This window comes from Girardinichthys multiradiatus, chromosome 11 (genome assembly GCF_021462225.1).
Source record: "Girardinichthys multiradiatus isolate DD_20200921_A chromosome 11, DD_fGirMul_XY1, whole genome shotgun sequence".
Lineage (NCBI taxonomy): Eukaryota > Metazoa > Chordata > Actinopteri > Cyprinodontiformes > Goodeidae > Girardinichthys > Girardinichthys multiradiatus.
In genome coordinates, this window is record NC_061804.1 from 25226277 (window position 1) to 25237204 (window position 10928).

The 10928-nt window shown below is 39.5% G+C and overlaps 1 protein-coding gene across 1 annotated transcript; it reads left to right on the top strand.

Annotated features, from left to right (window-relative positions):
- The first annotated feature begins 2026 nt into the window (after window positions 1–2026).
- On the top strand, window positions 2027–10403 carry pigs (phosphatidylinositol glycan anchor biosynthesis, class S). Its single transcript, XM_047378359.1, has 12 exons — window positions 2027–2292; window positions 3787–3926; window positions 4010–4121; window positions 4222–4311; window positions 4424–4515; window positions 4785–5025; window positions 5130–5272; window positions 6870–6984; window positions 7071–7216; window positions 7409–7509; window positions 9537–9747; window positions 9865–10403. Exons 1-12 carry the CDS (start codon window positions 2274–2276, stop codon window positions 10141–10143), a joined length of 1689 nt encoding a protein of 562 aa, XP_047234315.1. The 5' UTR covers window positions 2027–2273; the 3' UTR covers window positions 10144–10403.
- The last annotated feature ends 525 nt before the right edge of the window (window positions 10404–10928 follow it).

Below are 10928 nucleotides of genomic sequence, written 5' to 3' on the forward strand. Positions count from 1 at the left end.
CCAAACGTCTCTTGTTTTTTTGTAAAACAAACTGAGGTCTGCTGTAATCACATGTTCTATGTGTTGCTAATTTAAATTGGCAGTTTTCTGGTTGTATTCAAATAAAGTGAGTGTTTTAAACTTCTTACAAGTTGAATAATCTTCAGCCCACCTTGTAGTGGGTTGGACCAGCAGCAGTTGAGTGTTGTGGAGTTGATGGCATATTGGTGGGGTGGGGGATTGACCCTGATATGAATTAAACCAACTCTAACAGGCAGGTTGTAAAATTAATACAACTAGGCCATAGCCTCAAAAACTGTAGTCTTCCACTGAAAATTTGCTTTATCAGAATATACAAACTGGCACCTGGCCACAATAAACATATCAAACAATTTTGTAGAATCAGCACATTCCTCACTAGCAAAGGCCTCCAGTTCATTAATGTTCTCAGGTTTGTCTGCTGCAACCACCTCCTCCAAATCCCACCAGAGACTTCCCAATACAGTTCAAGTCACGTGAATATGATGGCCTCTCTAGTGTCTTCCAGGAAATCTGAAACCAGGCCTTGTTGGACTGTTTGATATGTTTGGGACCAATATCCTGTTTGAAGATTTAGTGAAGCTGAAGCTTCATTACAGGCAGCATTACATTTCTCACAGGAGTTTGATATTTGATTGAAACCATCTGAACCCTCACATGCTACAGGTCTGAAGGTCCAGACAAAGCAAAGTATCACTGAGTTGCCACCATGCTTCACAGTAGCCATGATCTTTTTCTCAGAATATCTTCATTCTTCTTCCTCCAGACATGCAGGTGATCCATGGGCCCAGAATGTTCCAGTTGTGATTCATCGCTCCACAGAACAGAATCCCAAAACCTGTTTGGCTTATAGTCGTGAGGAAATTGGCACTGATTTTTCTTGTGCTTGTGGGTCAGTAGTGGTGTATGGCTTGGAGTTCAGGCAGAGAAACCTTCAGTGTTTTATATGTACCTTATAGTGGTTTGGGATCTCTGACATTTTTAGAAAAAAGTTTTTTGACCACATTCCCAACATACAATGACATCCTATCATCAACAGGCCACATATTTAGGGTGTTCTAGCTCAAGCACACCTGATGAGACTAATGAAACCCTTGAGTATTTACATCAGATGTTAGACCACATCTGATGATGTAAATGTGTGCTCTTATAAAGACATCTATTCAGGAAATTGAGTAATTATGAGACCGCAGTAGTCATGGAAAGTAGGGTTTAGTGCTGAATTTCAATCAAATCAATATAATATCTGTTTAACTGAAAAAACGGTATTGTAAGAATTTGTTTATTAAAAACACCTGAGCCATTTTAATTTTTCCAATTATCCTAATTTGCAACATGGTTTGAATAATTTGAGATGCACCTGTCGATATAACTATCTTTTACTCTATAACATAACTTCAAGCTGTTTCTGCTCAAATTTTAGATTTATTCTAGAAGTCCAACAGAGAGCTTATAACATCACTTGCTGGTGTGCATGTGAAAGTACTTTATTAGTACCTTTTTAGTTATTAGTCTCTTTTGTAAAACCACTGTTTTTACAAAACTTTAACTCCCTCTAAACCTGTTTTGGTACAGAGGGAGTTCTGAGCTTCACTTAGTATATTTGTCTTGCTCTGAGTTGTTTTATGAGTAAACAAAGATATTAATGAACAATTCAGACTATATTTAAATTGCTAAAATTATGTGGATTTTGTATGTTTTAGTCTCCATACAATCTATTAGTTTTCTTTAGTTACTGTAAATAAGAAATTACGCATCAGAGTTTGTCAAATGGTTCTTTTACATATTAAATAATTCAAACTTAAAAATAAACAGAATTTTTCCCATATGTTTCCTCATTAAAATAATATATTACTTCTGGTAAATTGAGGAAAAATTAATTGGTCAACCTGCTCAACAATCCTTGTAAAATGTGGAGATTTGGCATTCGCCAACCAGTAGGGGGAGCTGGGGTGCGATATGTCGCACATTGTCTACGTGCTTAATATGCTCACCATGATTGCCGGGAATCAGCGCTCATTCTTCCCTTTTAGTTTTCCTTCTTCTGAGTTCCTTTTCTTTTTTTATTAGCAATGATTTGGATAATTTCAAAATGTGAAAAAAAGATTTGCTTTCATTTTGAAAGTGTATCACTGTATAAAGATATAGTTAACGACTTCGTTTCAAAGTAAACCGCCTAATGTAAGTGTAGCCTCGGTCATGTGACATCGCACTGTAAGCTTTTCACTGAACAAACGCACCCTTCATTGACAGAAATGGCCACCGCGGAAGTGGGTGAGTTGATTCATTAGCAAATTCAGTTTTTTTTTTTTTTTTTTTGCTTGCTTCAAAGTGTATTACTTACTCCTTTGTTTGAATATTTTATAAGATATTTAACGCCTTCTACTGCATGTTTAGAACCATCTCAACGTAGTTGTTTCATTAATTGTTCTGAACCTGTAAGCTAACAACTAGCTTGCCTCAGCTGCATCTGGACGCTGCCTGAAACACCTTCAGGTTTTTTGTACTATATATCTGTACTTTTCTAATGCTTATAACGCCACGACTCCATCCCATTACATTTTTTTTTAGGATGCGTAGTGTACATCTTTTCTCCATGACTATAATGATTTTGAAAAGAGTCGTTGTTTTTTTTTTTTTTTTAAATCACATCATTCAGAAAAGCAGACGAGTTAAGGATAAAGTACCAAATTAACTCGAATCAAATACGTGGTTAGAATCCTAAAACATTGGCAACGTAATACAGGGCATGTACCAATTTTTGCTTGTAGGCTGGGTTTTTAAACTATTGTGAATAAAATATAATGAACGAAAATGTTTGCAATCCCTTTACTTTGTTAGTATTTTTTTTATTATTATCGGCTGAAGTCGAGGACTTAGAAATAATACGCTAGTTTTAAAATATCTATCATTTTTTCCTTTGTCACATAGTCAGGCTTTATAATCTTTTTTAAGTAAATGTCTTTACGGTTTTTATTTGTATAGTTTTTTCTGTGCAATTAGTTTATTCACTACTACTTTTTTGTTCAGTCACCCAACTCTGATTTATAAAATATTCAGACAAAAAGTACCTAAATTAGATGATCCATTGAAGCGTGGTCCTTCTCTCAGGTCCTCTGTCAGGTTTTGCAGAATTCTTTCTTTCTTTGTTCAGTTTTGATGGCTTGACTCTTCTTTAGTCTCTAAAGTTTCATTAAAGTTTCATTTGTGTAGTTTCATTTATATCAGTTTATTAACGTGGTGCCAATTCACAACAAATGGCTCAGACAGGTCCAGTTAATAAATATACCGTGACCAGAAATGCAGTGCGACCACTGGGCCGAGAATGAAGGAAGCCAAAGATAAAATCAAATTGGACAAGATCTTTACTGTAAAAGATAGCCAGCAAGTTTGACTCCTAGATAGGAGATAAAGAGTTTATTAGAGGTTTTTAAAATGCAAATATTTTTTTTATTTTATTATATCTTTTAGCTTTTTTATCATTTTAGGCTTCAGTAATTTATTTCAATTTTTTTTTTGTACTGCTCTAACTAAAGAAAATTTTACCCTTTTTATAAATGACAAATATCATTTCATATCTCCTTATTGAGATGAGTTCAATCAATCAATCCAGACAAACTTTTATATGTCTTCCTTTCTTTCAAAAGATACCTCAAAATAAAAATAAAAAAAGAAAACATCCCAGGAGCCCTGAATTTCCAGGTCTAATGATGCATGACTGGTATTAATGTTACTCCACTTTCTTAACTGCACTTGTGTTTCTCTCAGAGCGCAGACGAGGACAGCTTGCCGCACTGTCCATAGCAGCAGTGGTCATCATCGTGGGAGTCCCTCTGTGGTGGAAAACCACCGAAACCTACCGTGCCTGGTTACCTGTCAGTCAGATTAGAGAACTGGCAAAGCTGCAGGTTTGTTTGTAGCTATAATCACTACCTTGTGTATTGATTCACCTATCTTTCACATGTCTTACTCTCTGTTTCCTATTTCTCAGATGCAGTTGAGTGCCGATGTGGAGGTGGTATTTGCCCGTGGAACCGTGACACCAGAGCAGCAGAAGAAGGTGCCTCTGACAAAGACCCAGGAGGAGGATCATGAAGTAGACGGTGACTGTTTAAAAAATATATTTCATAGGTTCATAATCATTAATTTTATACCTGGTAGCCTGCACACTTCTCTTGTTGTCTTTAATTCTCTTGTTTCCAGAGGGTACAACCTTGAAGTACAGGTATGAGACAAAGTATCGCACAGCTACGATCATGGAGGAGGACGCGCTGAACAAGCCTACAGCAGCAGGTGAGTTTTGTGTAGAGTCCATCTATCTGTTCATCTCTTGTTAACATTTTACTTTCTCACTCAAAGCACAGGTGGTCACATGTAGCATGTGCCTTTTTGTTTTCTTTTGTAGAGGCAGATCTAGCTCTGCACATGCTCAGTGAGAGTCCATGTGGTTCTTTGGTCATATATGTGATCCCTGAGTCATCCTCACTGCTGCATGAGGTTAAAACTCCTCACACTTTTACATTTATTTCATGCTCATTCAAATACAGTCTTGTTCGCAATGTACATTCTAAAAAGTGTAACAAAATCAGGTCGGAAACAAATGTAAAAGTTAGGTTTGGTTATTATTGACAAGTTAGTGATTTTAAAAATAGCAAATGTCGATTAATTTCTTTAATTGCTTTTGAACCTAACATATGCTCATTTACATTTCAGCTACAAATGTTAATACTAAGCGAATAAATCATATCATATAATTAAACTCCCAGGATGTAAAGGTGTACGTCGGTCAGCGGCGGACTGCGTTGCTTCGTGTTGTTGCCCAGATGAGAACAGCTAAGACGTTTGAGCAGCTGCTAGATCGCCTGCAGCCACACATCATACAGGTGCTGAGAATGATGTCTTTCAGCCGTGCCGACATCACCGCCGCCCTCAGCGACAGAGTCCGTTTCCACCCAGGCAGCAAAGAGAGCGTTGCTGACAGTATGAGAGCCTTCAAATCCAGTCCAGGTTGGTTAATTTAGTCAACAAGTGCCTCAATGCAATCTCTCCTGCAGCCTGTGTGTGTGTCAACTCATTCCATCTGTTCTCTGATTATCCTTTGTTCCTTTTAGGTTATGAGATAACATTCAGCTTGTTAAACCCCGACCCAAAGTCTCACCGGCTGCACTGGGACATCAAGGGTGCTGCACAGACCTACATACAGCCTTTACTTATGAAAATGTCCCCTGTGGCTAACTTTAGCATTGACTCTCAGGTATTTGTGTTGGCAGTGTGCTGTGTCTTGCAAAAGTATTCAGACCCCTTGAACTCACACTAATTTCATTTATTGATACACCAGCAGAAAGTAGCTCATAACTGTGAATTTGAAAAATTGATACATGGTTTTCCACATTTTGAACAACAAATCTGAAATGTGTGAAATGCAGATGTAGCAGTCCCCTTTAATCTGATATCCTTAAAAACATCCAATGTTATCCAATAGTTATTATTATGAAGACCAAATGCGTGTTTAAAACCAGGTCAGGGATAAAGTTGTAGAGAAGTTTATTAAGCAATGTCCCAAACTCTGGACATCTCATGGAGATTTCTCTCAAACCCCCAGTCGGTCGTGTCAGATGGCCTCTCACACTGAGCCTGGTTCTGCTGGAGGTTTCTTCCTGTTAAAAGGGAGTTTTTCCTCTCCACTGTCGCTACATGCATGCTCAGTATGAGGGATTGCTGCAAAGTCAACGCCAGTGACTGTCCACTGTCTCTACATGCTCATCCGGGAGGAGTGAATGCTGCAAGTCACTGACTGGATGCAATCTGCTGGGTTTCCTTAGATAGAAAAACTTTTTAACCAGTTTGAATAAATAACTGAATCTGACTGCACTGTTCAGTGGTTAGAATAGTTGAGACTTAATCAGAAAATCAACCAAGAAACCTATGCTAACCTATGCTGAAATCTATGCGGAGATCCATGGCTCAGATAGTAAAATCTGATGACAGCACAACTTTTATTTATGTTCTCCAAAATTTGTCTCTCTTTGGAAGAGTGATGAGAAGAAAGGCTTCATATGGCTTCCCAGTTGCAGTTTCTCACAAGCTATGTAGGGGTCAGAGCAGACATGGAAAAGGTTGCTCTGGTCAAATGAGACCAACATTAATCACTGCACATCAGCCTGAACACAACGTCTCCAAGGTGAATCATGGTGGTGGCACTCTCATGCTTTTGGGATGCTTTTTTTCAGTAGACAGGTAGGCAATTCAGTTGATGCAAAGATGGTTGGAGTACAGTACAGTGCACACCTGGAAGAAAACGTGGTAAAGGCAGCAAAAGACAAAAGCGGTGCGAAGCTTCACCTTTCAACATCTTAACCACCCTCAACATACAACCAGGACTACGTTTAGATCAAAGCATAGCCACGTGCTGGAATATCCCAGTCAGGTTCCAAAATAAATCCACATAGAGAATCTGTGACAAGACTTGAAAATCAATATTTGTAGCTGATCTCCATCCAGTTGGAGTTTTGAGTTATTTTTCTAAACATTTCCGTCATTAGTTGTACAAAGTTGGTAGAGACATACCCCAAAAGAGTTGCAGCTGTAATTGCATTAAGAGGTGGGTCTAAAGCATTTTCATCAGAGAGGCACAAAACAAATTTTTTCATTTGTAATAAAAAATTTTAAAACATTGTGTCCATCTGGTTCCCAGCTCAATGCTACAAATGTTAGCCTGTCACATAAAATTCTCATTTCATAAAATGAAATAAATAAAATTGACGAGTTGAAGTTGTATGAATACTTTCTCATGGCACCCTTGTCTGCTCAAAGTGCAAGACAAGTATTTAGTTTTTGTACCCTCTTTACAGACCTTGCACTATGCCATGCTTGGTGTCAACCCACGCTTTGATAGCAGCCGCAGTGCCTACACGCTCAATGCCGACAGCCTTGCACATGTCATCAACCCGGTGGAGGCCAGACTTGGTAAAAACAAAAAATGTACTAACAAAATGAGAATATTGTGATTTTTCTTAATAACAGGCAGATATATATATATTTTTTATTTTCAGGCTCTAATGCTGCATCTTCCAACCCAGTGTTGAATTTTCTTCTGTATGTCCCCGACTCCCACCATTCACCTCTTTACATCCAAGATCACCACAAGCAGGAGGTGCCCTCCAATGCATTTCACTCTCCACGCTGGGGTGGAATCATGGTGATCTTAAAGTCTCAACCTGATGGCTGGACATTCTCTCTTAAATAAAATTGCAATAAAATATTCAGATAGGGCCAAATCGATTTTAACTTCTTGTGTTAATTCAAGTCATTGTTGGTTTCCTGCACATTGACCTTAAACTCTAGATGTGTTTTGAACTGTCTCAGTGAAAATGTTTACTTGTGTTTGTAGGTTTATAATGTAGACAGTTCCTATGGGCCAGAGGCAGAGCTCCCTGTTGACATAAACATCAACATGGCTAAAGTCATGGGCGTTTTCCTCGCCCAGCTTCGGTAAGTGTTGACCTACGTTCTTTTTTTGTCACACCTAAATGTTACAGATCATTAAACAAATCGTTTTACTAGTGAATACAAAAAGCAATTTTCAGATGATGATTTCATTCATTAAGGGAAAAGGCTATCCAAACCAGTCTGGCACCATGTGAAAAAGTAATTTTCTCCCTAAACCAAATAACTAGTTGTGCCACCCGAAGCAGACATGACTGACCTTGAGGGTATGTGATAACTAGGAACATGACCGCTAAGGAATTTTGACCCACTACTCTTTGCAGAAATGTTTTAATCCAGCCATGTTAAGGGGTTTTTGAGTATGAACGGCATGCTTAAGGTCTTATTACAGTATCTAAACTGGATTAAGTCCTAAACTTCAACTCTTTTTTTTTTTTTTTTTTTTGTCATTCAAAGGTCAGTCAGTCATTTTCTACCGCTTATTCCATAGTGGGTCGCGGGGGAGCTGGTGCCTATCTCCAGCAGTCTATGGGCGAGAGGCAGGGTTCACCCTGGACAGGTCGCCAGTCCATCGCAGGGCAACACACAAACAACCATGCACACACTCATTCATACACCTAAGGGCAATTTAGAGAGACCAATTAACCTAACAGGCATGTCTTTGGACTGTGGGAGGAAGCCAGAGTACCCGGTGAGAACCCACTCATGCACAGGGAGAACATGCAAACTCCATGCAGAAAGACCCCAGGCCAGGAATTGAACCCAGGACCTTCTTGCTGCAAGGCAACAGTGCTACCAACTGCGCCACCGTGCAGCCTCATTCAAAGGTGCTTTGGTTCATTGTCCTCCTGTCCTCTACTAATGGCTGGACATTCTCCTGCAGGATTTTGTGGTAGAGGGCAAAATTCATCATCCCATCAATAATGACAAGTCGTCCAGGTCTTTGAGGGAGCAAAGGAACCCCAAACCCCCCATTACCACTACCATGTTTGACTGTCAAACTGTTAGTTTAGTTCCCGGATCCAAGCGGCCGAAATGAGCTTCCTCCGGAGGGTGGCTGGAGTCGGTCTTAGCGAGAGGAGCTCCATCATCCGGGAGGAGGTCAAAGGTAGAGCTGCTGATTCTCTGAATTTGAAAGAAGTCAGTCAAGGTGGTTCGGGCAACTGATCAGGATGCCCCCTGGTTACCTCCCTTTGGAGGTTTTCTGGGCACGTCCCACTGGAAGGAGATCCTGGGGAAGACCCAGAATGGGCTGGACGATGTTGCTTCCAAAATATTTTTCCTAAATTCTTGAGGATCATCAAGATGTTTTTTGGCAAATGTGAGATAGGCATTGGGGCAACTGTGGCTCAGCTGGTAGGAGTTTGTCCTGCAACCGGTGGCTTGCCGGTTCGAACCCCTGCTCTTTCCGTCTCAGTTGTTGTTGTGTTAGATCCTGCAGGGCTTTAGATGTAGTTCTGGGTTCCATTGTGACCTCCTGGTTGAATTATCAAGGTGCTCTTGGTGTAACTTTAGGTTGACCGGCTTTTCTCTGACACTGCTACATGTTTTTTCCAGTGGTGGATGATGGTTCTTTGGTTTGCTGGCGTTTCAAAGTCTTAGAAGTGGCTTTATAACTCTCTCCAGACTGATGGACGTCACAGACTTTTCTACTGGTTTGGAAATGTTTTAGATGATGTTCCTTTTCTTAGACCTTTCAGCGATCAGACCGGTTTTATTAAAATTGGTATATCTGCAGGTCAGGTAATAATCAGGCCTGGGTTTGGTTTGTGAAATTGAGCTCAGCTTTTTAAAAGAATTTTGTTAAATCACAGTGAGTTCAAGATTTTAGAAAAGGGGAAAATACATCATTTTACACAGAGCCTGGTTGGTATGGATAGCATTTTCCCCTTAATGAATAAAATCATTGTTAGAAAACTGCTTTTTGTATTTATTCAATTTATCTTTATCCAATATTAAAGTTTGATCTGAGACATTTAAGTCTAACATAAAAAGCGAAAACAGAAGAAATCTGTCCTTTTTCACAGCATCATTTCTACAAGGTAACTTCTCAGAGCTTTTTTCTCGGTCAGGCTGTTGCTGGGTGTCCAGTCATCACCCCCTCCCCCTGGGTTCCTGGTGGCACCGTGCGGCAGTACAGGACTAGCTGACTGGGAGCTGGACCGTCTCATGTGGAGCCGCTCAGTGGAAAATATAGCCACAGCAACCACAACAATCACCTCTCTTGCACAACTGCTGGACCAGATAGGCAACATTGTTATTAACGACAACATTGCCGAACAGGTATAATATCATTTGCTGTATTAAAATCGTTTACTTTACTTTAACAAGGAGATACATGTTATCTGCCTTTTAATTGCCGATGTTTCCTAACCTGTTATTCCTGTCTCTGTCCACCAGGTGTCCAATGCTGTGACGTCTCTGCAGCTGGCTGTTGCAGAGCTAGATGCAGGAAACCTCGGGTTTGCCCTGCAGTTCAGTAAAGAAGCTATCCTGGCTTCAGAAAAGGCCTTTTTTGATCCATCACTCCTCCATCTGCTCTACTTTCCTGATGACCAGAAGTTTGCTATTTACATACCTCTCTTCCTGCCGATGTGTGTGCCTATTCTGCTGTCTCTGCTCAAAATAGCTTCTGAGGCTAGACAGAAACGCAGAGAAAAGCAAGCAAAGAAGGACTGACAGATGGGTGAAGGTGATGTAATTAGGGGGAAAAACATGTTATGGAAAAACTGTTTTGTTGGATGCCTGCCAGTGTTGTTGTTTGGGGCTATTCTGTTTGAAATTAGGATGGGTGTTGTTGCAAGATTTTTTTTAATGACTATTGGAACTGTTGCTGTACAGTTGAAGGCTTGAATTCTTTTGAATGTGTATAACTTTTATATAAAAACTCAACTTTCTATTGTAAATTATTAAGAATTAAAGTCTACAGCTGTAAATCACTTTTTTAGTCATTATTTTCTCAATCAAACCTTATTTAGAGTACGTTTTATACAGGCAAGTGTAACAAAATGTTAAAAGGACTGATAAAACCATTATAGACACATTAAACAGAATCAAACTAAGGAGAGATGGATGAAATCAATATTTCTGATTATTAGATCATAAATCAGCTTTAGGCTATAAGGAACTGTGGAAATATAATCATGTAGATTAGCGAGGAAACACTAGTGATGGATATTTATATAGAGAGATATCTCTATTTCTATATAAATATATTTATATAGATATTTCAAAGATATATATATATATATATATATATATATATATATATATATTCCTACCACCTGAGCTGTGGCTCATTACCGATTACAGGACGAACTCCTACCACATAGGAGAGTTTGTCCTGTAATCGGTGGGTTGCCGGTTCCAACCCCCACTCTGTCCGTCTCAGTCGTGTCCTTGGGCAAGACACTTCACCCAACTTGCCTGCTGATGGTGGTCAGACGGCTCGGTGGCACCTGTGT

Bases quoted from the DNA above. Each gene is read 5' to 3' on its own strand.
- pigs (XM_047378359.1), top strand. The intron at 4,122-4,221 runs GTGACTGTTTAA...TCTTGTTTCCAG, and splicing joins GGAGGATCATGAAGTAGACG to AGGGTACAACCTTGAAGTAC. The intron at 7,510-9,536 runs GTAAGTGTTGAC...TTTCTCGGTCAG, and splicing joins GTTTTCCTCGCCCAGCTTCG to GCTGTTGCTGGGTGTCCAGT.